Consider the following 15,692-nt stretch of genomic DNA (forward strand, 5'->3'; position numbering starts at 1 on the left):
ATTTATCAAAAATGATAATTTCTACACATATAATATTAACGGATTGAATATTTATATACATTTGGTATACATTTTATATTATGTTTATTTGTTTCATGGGGTGCTTGAGCACCACCAATAGTCGGCGCCCATAATTGTTCTATATAATTAATAAATACTAATAAATAATAACAACATGACGAAGACATAAAGTATTCATTGTAGTTGTTGCCCAATGCTATAGGAACAGTATTATTAGAGCCATTTGAGTACTCAGCTTTTTTAAAAGGAGGGGGATATGAATTTTTGACGATCCTCAGACACTGATAAATATACTTTCATTGCTTTAACATATACCTATTTTATACGGCAAAAATAAGCCAAAGGGGGGAATATTATCCCCCCACCATCATGCCCATGATTAGAGCATAAGGTTTTTACACATAATGAATAATAATAAAAACGATTGCTATTAATTGTAATTTGTAGGTATGACAAAAATATTTTGTTTAAAACAAAATTTAATTTAAATGTTGATGTGCTTGATAGATACATGATCCCACAGATCAGATTAGGTTTTTTATGAGTGTTTGATGTTACATTTTTACGACATTGGATATTCACTGGAATTTCCTACAGAATGATATACTTATATTGTTGTAAATCAAAAACAAAATATAACCATAGACACTTGAAATTTACACCAAATGTTTATTTAATCATTACTACTTGATAAAATGGTCTAAATATTTTGACTCGTTTTGAAATGTTTACAGACATTTAAAATTTAAATTTTTTATAGTTTTTTTTTATTCTATAAAATATGCCAATTAAATTTAATTTGTTCGGTCAATAAGTTTTAAAATGTAACAATATAAGACTTATCACACATTGTAACAATAGCAATTCAAAAATATTAAAAATACATATACATATTATTAGGCACTATTTTTTTTAAAAAAGAATTTAAAGCTTAAATGTGATAATATTTATAAAATCAAAAATTTGAAAATTATTTTGTAGTTATAAATGTATAAAATGTTCAGTTTTTATAGCTAAGGATTGAAAATGTAAAACAAAGTGCCACGTAAGTAGTTAGACTGTAACCAAAAAATCTAAAAAAATTTAAACAAGTTTTTTTTATAGACATTTCAAGTTCAAATTTGGATAAAACTAGATGTTTAAACAAAGAAAAAAGATTTTTGTTGTTTTATTGCAATTTAAAAATATTATTCATGGGTACTTGAAACTTTTAAAATATATTATTATATTTTATGCACACAATGACATAATCAAATGCAATTGTTTAGTAAAAATTAATTTAACCTACTGTAGTACTAATACCTAATAGTAAAATAAATTACTTTAATCACAATAATATCATAAAATATACTTGGTAATAATATAGCAGACTGTCTTCAGTCGGAATCATTTTTTATATACAATGATTTGATGCCATTTAATTCAATTTTAACACATCTATTATAGCGACTTCTTTAGACACCTAATGTACAGTAGAACGTTACCCACTTTCCCACTTTTTTTTTTTACCTTGAGTTAAATGTCTTAATAAATTAAAATATAATTTCGCTATTAAAATACATCCAACCTTAGGTCTATAGAATAGTTAAGCAGTACGCGTATAAACTTTTATTATATAATTTTGAGTGGCTTAAAAATAATGATAATATTGTTGATTGAGAAGTTCTTGTGCATACGAAAGTGTACATATGTTTTTGTGAGAAAGACACAGCTTACAGTTTCACAGCTACGATCATAATACTTATTAGTTATAATTTAAAATTCTAAAAATTGTATTACTAATGTTATTTTTAATATATGCGTCATTACAAATTTATAATGTTGTAATAATTTAACATGGTAACCAGGTAAATTATAAGTTAATTTTAAAATGTATATAAGAAATTCTTGAATTCCAGATCAAATATATTATGAATTTAGGTATACTTAAATTTCATAATTATATTTGGATTAAAAATTACCATATGAGTTAATTGATAAAGATTGGTTAAATTTAAGGTCAAGGATATTATCTAATTTATCAATTGTCATTAAGTGTTGTGACTTTCAAGTTTCAACTAATTAATATTAGGTGCAGCAATCTAAAAAATATGTTAACGCGTTTTATGTGGGCAATTTGTCACGTAATCTTATTTAGATTTATTATTTATTATCTAACTTGATTACTTTCAACATATTTTAAATTAACCATAAAATCTATCCAAGTAATTTTGTTGATGGTTCATGATCTAATTCTTCTGTATCTTCAAATGTGACTTTAGGAGAATTTGACAATGGAATTTTTTTAGTTTGTTCGTTTGTATTCCAAACACCATCACCTGAGAAATGATAATCCTTTTCTAAATTGTACAGTACTAGTGGTAATAAATATTTTGAATTAATAGATCCAGACAAATTCCGTAGATAGGAGACATTCTTCATGTTTTGAGTGGACACCAATGCATCTTCAATTTTATCTCTGAAAATACAAAAAATATAATATAAAACAATAATATACTATTACAAACAGTTATAATTACACTGGATACAATAAAATCTGCAAGCAATGGCATAACTGGTCTTTGGTGAAATTTTTCTTTTTTAGGAACTCATAAGTTTTTCGTATCGTTAACAAAGAAATATACTGCCAATAAGGATGACGTTCTAATAATGTACGTAACATTGTTTTGTCTTCTCCCAATTCTTTTGTTAAATATATCATTATATCATTAGTTTTGCCCTTGTCGTTACCGTTGCAGTTAAATCTGTTGAATATAACAAAATAAATTCAACTGTACATAATTAAATATTATAATACTAGAGAATTATATAAAAATAAAGAAGAATGTAATAACCTGTTGAATGAAAAATTGTTTGTAACCAATAAATTTAATGAGACACAATTTTTGCTTTGTAAGTACGTCAAACGTGAATTTACTTTAGTATAGTAGTAAATGAGTCTAGCAACTTGTGGATTGTTTATAAATGATGCCAACTCTGGTGTTTCTTTTAATTTACATAATCTTTCATAAATAGTATTACTTCCTAATGTATAGATTTCTGGTGCTTTAGCCAATGAAGACTCTGGAATTCCAAAATCCTGTTACATAAAAATACTATAGTTATGCTTTAAACAAAATTATTGTTCATAATTACATGATTTTAAATTTATGACAACAAAAAATAGTATGCTACATATTGAGATGATACTACTTTCTTTTTTTTATATTATGTAGGTTTGCGGGCTTGAAAAGCATTCATAATTTATTACACACTATGTGTATAACACATTTACTGTCCTTAAACAGAAAAGCTTAATATTTCATCTGACTATTTTCATCATAACTTAATAATTGATTTATGCAAAGACATACTGTGTACATTATTCACTAAATTGTAAACATGATATTATAATACTTAAGAGGATATTGTACCCTCATTTAATGTATTCGTCTTACTAACGTTATATATAGTGATGGGCACTATCGAGTTAAAACCCATCGAACTATCCAATAGTCTTAAACTATCTAATTATTTGATTATTTTATAAACTATCGAATTCGGTCGATAATATCAAATAATCACTAAATTGTTTTTTTAAACTAGATAGTCAAAACTAGTTGCTACCAGACGTATTACTATTTACTATCGAATGAAAACTATCGGGAGTTAAAACTAGTCGGGGAAAAACGTGTGCAACTACCGAAGAAAACTATCGAGTGTATTACTCGATCATTTTTCAAAAAAATCTATGGTTAATAATATCAATTCAATCGAAAAATAACTCGGTTGTTTTTTTTAACTATCGAATGACAATCGATTGTACAAACTATTCGGTAGTGTCCATCACTATACTCTATTCAGAATAACCTTGCCCACTCGATCGACGAAAACTCGTCGAGTTCGCGCATGTCTGTTGGCGCTGATGTTTGCAGCAACGCCCCCGCCGACGTCCCGTAGGTGTATACGTATACGATAGCGACCGGTGACGGCAGCCGTCGACAACTAACGACCAATCACAGCGCTCCTGACTTTCGCCAGGGGGTCTGACAGCTGCCAGCGGCTCAGTCGCATGCGCTAAAGTGGGCAAGGTTATTCTGAATAGAGTATAGTAATTTATATACCAAAATGTACGTCCAGCAGTTTCAATTTAGTGTTGTTAGCATAAATATTAGTCATTATTCATTTATTTAAAGAATTTATGCCGTAAGGCATTACTATACAATATAGATTATTATAGAGACCGCAGGTAATCTGACAAAGATATTTATGTATGTTGGGTGCATCTAGTAACCTATTAAGCTAAGCTAAGATTATACTCTGGATGGCAATGGAACGGCAAGAATGTAGTGATTAGACATTTAACACTTCACATAAAAAGGTAAAATCATGACAAGGATCAGGTCATTTGAGAACGATAGCTCCATAAGCAGGCTAGGCAATTATTTTGCACACACTCCAGTCTTAGTACGTCTTTTGCCAGATATAGATAAAAACACCTTACTCGAGCAGTGATCAAACCAGAGGGTTAGCAGACAGCTAGCAGAAGAGAATTGTTGAGTATTACACATCATAAGACCAATAACTTTTAAGGGTCAATCCACCAATATCTCAATATGGTGAATAAATGTGTGAAGGAATAATGAATACTCAAATGAACTTAGATGTAAAAACATTATATGTGTTCTCTTAATAGTTTAATTATATTTTAAATTTTGAGTTAATAACAAACATTTTTAAATATTAATATTTTAAATACTCATAACTAGGGATTGAACTCAGATTGAAGTGTCCTTTCACAAAATTCATTTATCACATTTACAATTTGCAAAAACTCGATTTTTAATCTTGAAAATGTCTTCAGAGATCTCTAATTCAAAATGAACTTAAACTTTAAAAATGCAAAAATGTGTTATAAGCATAGTGTGTACTTGAAATCCATTTATTTCTTGGAAATCATTGTGTCAAGCATTGCAGAAAAAAAGATGCAATTCCATCAAAATCTGTGCCTTACTCGTAACTCGTTTAAAAATTAAAATATTGTAAAGATCCAACAAGATAACATTAATAATACTAGTTATAAATGTATTAATAAGTCAATTCACTCTAATAAAACGGTTCCCAAAGTATGTGCCATGGAGTCTTTACAAGGGCTTCTATATTAATTTATAAGGTCTAAAAATTTGAAAACCCGATGATGTTGGCGACTGAAACAATTACATGTAAATATGTAAATAAAAATGTATAAATTATGAATAATTTCAATTAAATACATATCTTTATATTACTTATTACAATTTTTGTGGTTTTTATTTTTTATGATTAGTAATGCCATGACTTGGCACTCTTTAAAAACCTCAGTTCAAAAGCGGCGCCGGGAGCCAAAAAACGTTGGGAACCGCTGCTGTAATATTTAAGCTTACAACACAAAATTGGAATTTCTGAATGTACGTTTTGGTGTGCTATGTATTAGTAAAACGCCAACAACACATGTGGGTATGACTTCGGCTTTACATAAGTACTAAACTATTGTACTAAAATACTTAAGTTTCAAGTACCTCAAAATGTTTTTTAATCTGTCCAATTGTTTTCCACGGGGTAAGTATTATTTTTGGATGCTTACTTAAAATTAATTTTAAATCCATTCCACAAAGATTTTGAAAATTATCTAAAATTGCTTGTGTGTTATCAGGATCACTGTGTATTAAATAAGAATGTCTTCTGATCTGTACAAAATGAATACACTTATTATTAAATTTTAAGTGATAAAAAAAATTAAATCTTTACCTTTTCTTCACTAAAATTAAATTCTTTAAGTAAAATATCAATACTTCTATCCATAAGTCTGTAACTTTTATTATATAGTCTATGGTAAATAGTTTGTGCATATTTTATGTTTTCCACATCCATTTTAATTTTCCATCCAACATATAATTTGAATGTATTTTTCTGAACTTGATTCCATGAAAGAGACTCATCACAATTCTTTGGATATAATTCAATTGGAAATTTAATAAATGATAATATATGCTGTCCAACATCAATATGTTTCTGGATGAAGTTTTCATTTTTTAATGACTGAATAGACTTTTTTGATATAAATTTAAATCTAAAACAAAAAACCAACTATATTGGTTAATATACATATTGTATTAAATTTCTAACAAAAAACTAATTGTTTATCTTGTTTAAGTAATACTAAATTTCTACTAAAAAAGGAAGAAAATATTGTGAAGTTGTAAAATTTGTAAATCTCATAAAAGATTGTGTACATAAAAGGTTTGTGTAACAAGAGGAAATAGGAGAAGGAAAAACATGATTTTATAAGGTTTTTTATAGCCACCAACATCATAACTTATGATAAATTTAAAAGAAGATTACTAAAAATAAATGAATACGTATAATTGTGTACAATTAAAAATGCATATACATGGTAGACTACCTTAATATTGCTTTTGAATCAATTTTATTTTTAACAAAACCACCTTCTTCTAAAAGCATTGCATAATTTTTAATGGTGATTGAATGAAGTGTTAATATTTGAATTTTTTTGAGAATATCGTCTTTGGAGAATCCAAAACTCTAAAACATATTACACAAAATATTAAATGATCATAACAAAATATTTATTTTAATCTGGATATTGAAAGTAATAATAATTTAATTAATAAACATTCACAAAATTAATATAATGAAAACATATTTATAAAAATTTGATATTAAATTGTAAAGTACCGTACTCATTTTTAATCAAAAACAAGTTAATTAACTTCTTAAACATTTTTTTATGAATTATTGCATTTATTTACTTAATATATTATTGTATGACCAATACCAAACCTATTTGGTTGAATAATTCATGGATACCTATATAACATTAGTACAAATCTCTAAAAAAATTGCTTCAAATATAATATTATGTTTTGTATAATAGATAAATATACCGTCAATAAAGAAAAGTTATCCGACAGTGTAGAATATGAATCATTGTAAAACGATGGATACTTTCTAAAAATTCTCTGGACTTCATTTTCAGGTAAACCTAAAAATAAAAACAATTATTAAATTAATATCTTTATCAGTAAATTGTAATAAAAAATAAAACGACAACACACTTTAAAAAAAAAACCAAAACTTGGTATATAAAACAAAATGTTAAGGATACCCCAGTTAAATCATTAACAAATATTATGTTAATGGTAAAAGTTAAATTATTAAGAGGACATTGTATCAGCATACGTTGTCTCCGTCTAACTAACATTTCATAATATATCATAATTTCCGTTTAGTTGTTCCAAAATTATCTGTGTTCTGTTTTTGGTTTTAATTTTTGACTAAGTTATGACTTATGAGCATTTTCAAATATTAATATTTTACATACTTATAACTTACTCAACAATTAAAATGTTGTAACAAACGAGAAAACAAATGATAATGTTTTTGCATTTGATAATAGGTCAATTCACATTAATATTTTAATATTTTAAACTAACAATACAAAATTTGAACAGGTAGAAGAATATTTAGGTATATTATGCGTTAGTAAGACGAAGAAAACATATTTGCGGGCTCGATGTCCTTTCAATTGTTCTATCTGAGGTTTTAACACAGGAGTCAGCAATTAGTTTTTAAGGATGTCTGGAAGATGTGAAAAAAATGTCGAGGTCCAGTAAAAATTTGATGGTGATAAAAAAAAAAAAATCAGCATTAAAGTAAAATATTTTTGGTGGTCCTTTTATTTCCCCTGCGCAGTCAGCAAGAAGACTGTGAACCGCATATTACCAACTCCTATTCTAACCTAAAGGCAAAAAATTCACACAATTTTTGTAATTAAATATAATGTAAGATAAATACCTAAATTTTGTTGAAAAAATTTTAGTATATCATTATTTATACTAAATTTCGCACAATAACAACATGTTTGATAAACATTTTGTACAAAACAGATTTTGTTCAAATTAAATTTCATAACTTTGTGGAGCATTGTTAAATATTCTTGAATGATCCGAATTGAATTATTAATTTGCAACTGTAAATAAAAAGACAATAATAATAATAATTATAATGCAAAAATAAATACATTAAATAGTTTAATATAGTGTTAATACAATTAAATTTATTTCAAAGCTATACCTTATTATTATTTGTATAATCTTTTCTATGTAACCTATAATTTTATTTTGATTGTAGAATTATTTTTAGAGAACCTTGCAACTAATTAAATTGTACTTGGTGGGTATCTTTATATCCTTGTGTTAATAAAGATGACTTGTATAATATGCTCTCATAAGTCGTAGAACATATTTAATAATTTTTAACACACAATATTGTATAATGATAATTCATAAGTATTGATAACATTGAAGATAATATAACCTGAACAAACAAAAACAGAAATCAATAATTTACATTATAGCAAATACTATAGTATATTATGATAATAGTTTTAAAGGACAGTCACATGATCATCAAAAGCGTCCACTATAGATAGGTGTTAGTACTTTTTTAGCCTATTTTAAATGAAAATATTGTATTTTTATGGAAAAAAAAACTGCTAATAATTAATAGTAATAGTAATAATTATTATTACATATAGGGACACACATAATTAAACATATATTATTATATCATACCCATAAATATACACAATTAATGTTATTGTTAACGATAATATAGGAGTACCTATGTACTCGAGCATAATCCGTGCTTTGAAGTGTAACCCTATGGCTTGATATCGCGACCGGCGACGCATTGACATAGTATATAAAAGATAAGTATACAATTATATTTGAGTTTAAACTAAGATATTGTTGAACGTTATCAAGATATCGGGAGAAATATTAGTGTCAGTATCCGTAATAGAAAGGATCAACTATAGACAGGTTATTACACAAGAATATCAATCTTTTAAAAAGGACTTTATCATTTTGTCTGTTGAGAGAGGTGCCCCCGAGTTATATTTCACTGTAATTGATTAGCCACAGATTTTAGGTTCATTAAAAAGTTAAATAATCTTAATATACTTCATCAAAAGCAATATATAGAATTCCAACAATTCTGTGATTTTTTTGCTGTATTTTGTTTTAAATTAATAAATAAATTAAACTACTTGAACAATTATATACTACCTGCTCTATAATTAAGCTTAATATATACTTACAACAGTGCATTCCAATAATTATAATTTATGTGGCATTAACAAATTGAAAATACTGCTAAAATTGTCGAGTTTTGAGAGTTTGAATATAAAAACTAATGTTAGTATAGTATTGAAACCTGTGTCAACATCACTCAACTAGTTGACTTGTCCCTGTGGTTTTTGTAATTAATACTAAATAACTTACTGATATCATATTATGTTATCAATGTAATTCATGATATTATAATAAATGTAGCTCATTGAATTATATCATAGCATTATGATAACATAATATGTTATCATATAGTTCAATGATGATCTATATCTGTGTGTTAGAATGATTGTTATCATTAGCCGTGTTTTTGTGGAGTCACGATTAAAGTATGATATTATCTTTAATCGTGGTGGACGTAAGGAAACGGTCTGCTAAGCCCCCCAAACTTAGCCGTAGCCCCCCCACCCAAAAAAAAAAAAAATTCTAGGACATATTATTTTAATATGCTATATTGCAATGGTCTGCAAAAGTTATTGCAGTTATTTGGCTATAACCAAAAGTTAACAATATCTTCTTTATAAAACAATCTGTTTATGTTTCTAAAGTTCTCTAGTTTAGTATTTAATATTAACAATGAATAATGATAATAAGTAAAAATTATGAACCTTATAATGAAAAGATATATCTTCAATTTATCAATAAGTACCTATGTTACAAATAAAATATTCTGTTAAACCTTAATGTGTCATACTGAAGCTTAAAAATTGTGTTTCGAGTTTTGCATTAATAATATTACTAATATAATTTAAAATTAATTGTTATACTCTTAGAGACAGTTTGAAATAATAATATATCATATTATTTTCATGTAGGTACCTAGATACCTGATATGAAATAAAAATAGAAATTTATTAAGACACATTATATTAATTTATATTTAATTTGTATTATTTGTTCACTTTGAACATTACTATGGCATATAGGTTACTCGCTACTATTGTAGTTGAATATAAGTCAATAGAAAACTATGTATTTACTTGGACAAGTGTACTTGGTCACTTGGATATACAACAGTTAATTTAAAACTGAGCAATCGTCAGATCTCATTTTTATGTATGTACGTACCTACTACTTACACGTATAAGCAATGTAATGTATTGTTCGTTTCATGATTTAAAATTTGATGGTATGTTTTTGATCCTAGAGTTCAAAATTGACAGGTCTGTACATTAAAAAGAACCTCTGGCAAAACATAGCGTTCTGTAAGTTCTGAGTGTTTTCAAATGTGTGTATAAGTGGAACCGCTGTTATGGCTATAAGTGTTCCGTGTGTAGTGAATAATTATAATTATAAAAATAAGTCATAAATCAGCATCGTCCAAGTATTGCAACCCGTTACAAGCAACATTTGTATATATACAAGTAGTACCTATATTATATATAGTATTAAAGTGGACAAATACAAAGAGTAAAAATCGAGGTAAAAATACATTAAAAATTAATTAAAATGAAATAAGTACTAAAAGTGTATATAAAATTAATTTGTATTAAAATATTTCAACAGCACTATTAAATGTTTGTAAATTGCGATTATATTAGATATAGGTAAGGGTATCATAGGTAGATATTATAACAGAACTGTAAACAATTTTAGGTGAGCCAAAAAAAATATTATTTTTTAAATTTAATTAACATATAGGCAATAGCTACTTAAGTCAACATAGTGTTCATTTCTATAAAATTACTACCATCATACATTACTTAATATATATACCTATACCTAACCTAACCTACGAGTATGTATATATATATATATATTGCAGCGCTGTTTATCTTCTATATACTACCTCATAACTAAAAAAATATATTTTAATTGTATTATACCTTTTACCCCTATTTATCCAATTGGAAACAGTGTGCATTAGTGACATGATTTTATTTTAAAAAAATATTGCTGATATGAAATTATTTAGATATCACATGATATAATTTATATACAATTAAAAATAATAAATTATAAATACTATATACCAAGTGAAATCAAAATAAAATGCTTATCCGAGTACTTCTAAAGTACATCATCATTCATATTTTTTTCCTTAGACGCACATTGTATCCTAAAAGTTATAAACCGTGAAAAGTGTAAATTACACAAAAGTAATTATATATATATTATATATATAATAATGGAATAATTATGGTATTTTAATAAATAATTCTAACAATAGTGATTTCAAAAATATTTTTTTGAATCTAAATTAATTTTATTCAGTTTGATACAATATGATAAACACAGCGGTACTACCTATACTAGGTGATTCTTTTATTATAGAACACTCATTATTTCAAAAAGTATAAATTTTTTTGAAAATATTTTTTTACATAGTTTCAAGTCGCTTATAAAACAACGTTTTTCTTAAAAAGTTATATTTTTAAATATTTTTTATTCGTATAATTTTTTAAGTTTTTTACTTTTTTGAATGACAACATAGGGTTTTAATTTTATATTCCAAAGCAGAATATAATTTTTAGTATTTTGATACATGAAAATCAAATTTGGGGCGAGTAGTTTATGAGTTATAAATATTCAAAGATTAGATGAGCGTAGTGGAGTGGTACGGGGTTACCCCGCGAAATGTTTGTCCACTTCTCCGCTCATCTAAACTTTGAATATTTATAACTCATGTCTTAGTCTTATATAAAACTAACTTATACCACTATGAATATTAGATAAAACCATCAACTATGATAATTATTAGACAGCTCACATATCAGTATACATCAGTAAAAATATATGTTAACCGCTGATCTTTGGCGTGGTGTAGTTGTTTAACGTTCAGCATTTGTGTATTTCTTATACAGTTATACGTGTAATTTTAAATCATTTTAAAGTTAAATTCCATAGAATTATTATTATTATTTTAGTGAAGGCGTAACAATCGATAATATCTGTTAAATAAAATCCCGTAATGTGTAAAAAATCGTCTCACAAACGAGCGTATTTAGTTGTCTCTTTATTACTCAACCATAGGTCATAACCCATAAAAACATCCTCAGACGCTCTCATACCTAAATATAATACTGTATTATATTTTATTTATTTATTATTGTATGCGTGTTTATATTACATTTCTGTGTTAGAAAACCCTAACAATCACGTAATACTTTCCTTCTAAGGTAATGTATTGTATTAAAAACGTTTTCATTATATGTATACAATTTCACCCCCATGATCCGTTCACACCACAAGGTCATAAATGTGTAGACACAGCCTTTAGATCTATACTGACTAAACTCGGGTATCCACTGAAAGAGTAGTAGTAGTCAAGCCTGGGCATAAACGCGTTAAAAAGTTAAAAGTTAAGTTAATTTTAACTTTTAACTTAACTTTTTTAAATTTAATTTTCATTAACTTAAATTTTAACTTAACTTATTTTAATTGATATTAACCTAATAAATAACGAGTTACTTTCAATCAAATTTAAGTTAAGTTAATTTATAAATAATTAAATAATAAAAATAAAAATTATTATTAATATTACAGAACCATTTACTAGAATAGGGAATTACAAATATAGTTGAATCAATTTCTTAAATAAATATTTATAAATATAAATATTTTACTGAAGTATAAAGTTGGCTATATTCTCTAACAGTTTTGGACTTTTAATTCCCTGAAAAAGTATTCAGAGTATAAAATTAAGTACATTCTTAAATACCATGTTATTTTTATTTAATAATTTTAAAAAAATGTATAGTACTTATCTGTATTAGTGTATTAATAAATCAAAAGGTTGTATTTGTTTTGGCATTTTCAATTTTGTATTTTTTTCATACCTACTTCATAATTATATTAATTCAGTACCAATGTATAGAAAAGCTATTGGCTATTTCCTGTGTTCAATAATATTTATAATTTTTATTATTTAAACCATATTTACTGGGTATTCATTAAAGATATTATAAAAAAAAAAATAACTTAACTTAACTTAAGTTAATAAGTTAATTGAAAATGTTCATATAACTTTTAACTTAACTGAGTTGAAAAAAAAATCAGGTTAACTTTTAACTATTAACTGAGTTGAAATGTTTTACATTAACTCAGTTAAAAATTATCATTAACTTGCCCAGGCTTGGTAGTAGTAGTAGTGCAACTATCCTCGACTTAGTCTGAACATCTTAATAATATAATTTCTAAAACGCTATCAACATTTGAGTGTCTAAATTATAATCACACTGTGTAGGTATACGTTATAATGTTTATTTTAATTATTTTTAAAAATAATTTACACAGTTACTTATGAACTCATACGATACACGTGACACCAGGCAAGAGGTCCAGTTGGAATTCGAGGGCAGACATGCAGTACTTGAGCCGTATAAAGATCATATAAAGGTAAAGGATTTCATGCTTAACCATATAGTATACGAGCGATATGGTATCGGGAAAAACGATATTTTTTTATCAGGTGAGTGTGCCGCATGGTTATTAGGACGTTTTGATAAATTTACTAGGATTAATATATTGATTGTGATTACACACCCGCAAGAATATAGGCTGACTGCGACGCCAGAACCGTTGCTCGATGGGTTCAAGAGCGGGTTACCGCAAGATAGTGATTTCCCTAGCGCGCTTGAAAATATGTATGGCTTACCCAACATTACCGTGAATTATCTTGAGATGGATATAAGCCTTATTTTTATACACGGAATCCATGATTTAACCGAAGGTGTACTAGAACTTTTCGATATATTCGAAGGTGGGCATTAACTAGTGAAAAAGTTAAAGTTAAGTTAAAAAGTTAATTTTTTTTAAACTTTTTAACTTAACTAGTTAGTTTATCTTCTAATCAACTTATGAACTTAACTAGTTAGCTTATTTTCTAATCAACTTATGAACTTAACTAGTTTAATTTACATATTTGAGATGAGTATAGTTTAAATTAGTAAATAATAGTAAAATAAAAGTAAAATGGTAACAGAGTACATTATGATAAAAGTTCAATAAAATTGTTTTTTATAATTTATAAATTAGAAACTAGAAAGACACATTCACTCTTTATGTGATTTACATATTAATTAAAAAAAAAATAAATAGATTAACTTTTTTAAATTGAGTTAGGTTAATATTTTTTTCTATATTAAGTTTTAACTTATCGAGTTAAATTTATAATTTGTTAACTTTTAACTTATCGATCTGAATCTGATTTTTCATTAACTTGCCCACCTTTGGATATATCGACATCGGCGGTAGGTACTCATCAATTTGTATAACATATTGATATGGTGTACGCCGCCGAATGTCCGTGTGTTTATGAAAGACGGTGTATGACCTCATCTGAAACTTGTAAAATTCTATACCCGTTATTATTCGAAGAGTCATCCGTCGTCCAACCATCGGACAAAAATATATCGATGTGCACACGGGCAGTGACTACACACTTTCGCAAAAAACTTTATAATTTAACTCTTAAGTATCAAAGTTATACTAATAGTATGTCACCTCCTCATCCACGAATTTAATGAATACACTGATTTAACGGCAATCGATAAGGGCGCATGGGGTCTAGGGCGAGAGGGGTGAAGCGGGGGGGGGGGGAGCAAGAACCGTTTATTTCATACTACTAACAATAATTGAAATATATATCAGAATCTCTGATTAACCGGAATGAATACTAGTCCCAATATCTAAAATTACGCAACACCAATACAATCTGGTACAATTTATACATCTCACAAAAGCAAATGTCATACAGATCGCCAGATAATATAGGCTGATCACTAGGACCCGGATTTATATGCAATAAAAATCTATAAAATATGCAGATTCATATCATAAATATGCAAAAAATATGCAAAATGATTTTTTTTACAAATTAACAATACCTATATTATGTATAGGTACAAATTTTTTATTAATAAAAAAATGCAAAATAACATTTTTAATGACATTGTGTAAGTATAAAAGTGTTATAAATTAATTAAAGTATTACTATTTATATTAAATTATTATTATTGGATGAGTACCAGCATGAAGTAATAAATATGGATTTCAAGTTTTCGAATTGAAAACTCCTACGATTATCTCGAAGCATACTTTTGTACTTGGAAAAACTTCTTTCCACGTCACAAGATACAATTGGTGCATATTATTTAAAACTCGATAAATCTTCAACTGACAGTTCCTCGTCTTCATCACATTCAGTTACCTCGCCGTCAGTGCCGGCGCTAGGTATTGTGGGGCCCTGGACATAGGTAATAGCCTTTAGGTTCTCAAAGGGGGGTGAAAATCTATATAATAATTAAAATGTTTACGTAGGTATACATATATTTTTACGTACTGTTTATGTTTCGTTAAAATTAAAATTATTAAAACAACTGTACCCTATTAAGCTTCACCAACAATCAGCGTCATGAATTCAACCAGAAAAGCAGCACATTCCAAATCAAGCACACACATCAGTACCAACATTGACAATTAGTGATGGGTCGAACCCTGATTTTTTAATATTCGAATCGAACCGAACTTTAAATTATTTTTTCGAACCCGAACCGAACC

General features: G+C 27.0%; 1 protein-coding gene across 3 annotated transcripts; it reads right to left on the reverse strand.

Annotated features, from left to right (window-relative positions):
• Positions 1-2,122: 2,122 nt before the first annotated feature.
• On the reverse strand, positions 2,123-9,350 carry LOC100164182 (transcription termination factor 5, mitochondrial). Of its 3 annotated transcripts, XM_008186008.3 has the most exons (10): positions 9,161-9,350; positions 8,134-8,376; positions 7,855-8,029; positions 6,945-7,042; positions 6,443-6,582; positions 5,788-6,109; positions 5,559-5,726; positions 2,856-3,100; positions 2,541-2,765; positions 2,123-2,479 (listed from the first exon to the last, which is right to left on the reverse strand). In XM_008186008.3, exons 3-10 carry the CDS (start codon positions 7,982-7,984, stop codon positions 2,218-2,220), a joined length of 1,590 nt encoding a protein of 529 aa, XP_008184230.1. In that variant the 5' UTR covers positions 7,985-8,029; positions 8,134-8,376; positions 9,161-9,350; the 3' UTR covers positions 2,123-2,217. The 3 variants fall into 3 exon arrangements, with proteins under 3 accessions (XP_008184230.1, XP_016660867.1, XP_016660868.1); XM_016805378.2 differs by lacking the exon at positions 8,134-8,376; XM_016805379.2 differs by lacking the exons at positions 7,855-8,029; positions 8,134-8,376; positions 9,161-9,350 and adding an exon at positions 6,810-6,867 and having other exon boundaries at positions 6,945-7,047.
• Between the last annotated feature and the right edge of the window lie 6,342 nt (positions 9,351-15,692).

This window comes from Acyrthosiphon pisum, chromosome X, assembly GCF_005508785.2.
Source record: "Acyrthosiphon pisum isolate AL4f chromosome X, pea_aphid_22Mar2018_4r6ur, whole genome shotgun sequence".
Taxonomy (NCBI): domain Eukaryota; kingdom Metazoa; phylum Arthropoda; class Insecta; order Hemiptera; family Aphididae; genus Acyrthosiphon; species Acyrthosiphon pisum.

What these genes read in the sequence shown, in the direction of transcription:
- LOC100164182 (XM_016805378.2), bottom strand. Translation starts at nt 7,984, where the DNA reads ATGCTCCACAAAGTTATGAAATTTAATTTGAACAAAATCTGTTTTGTA. An exon ending in ATAACTTTTCTTTATTGACG is followed by an intron (nt 6,583 to 6,944) that starts GTATATTTATCT and finishes AATATGTTTTAG; the next exon opens with AGTTTTGGATTCTCCAAAGA. An exon ending in GATTCAAAAGCAATATTAAG is followed by an intron (nt 6,110 to 6,442) that starts GTAGTCTACCAT and finishes TTTTTGTTTTAG; the next exon opens with ATTTAAATTTATATCAAAAA.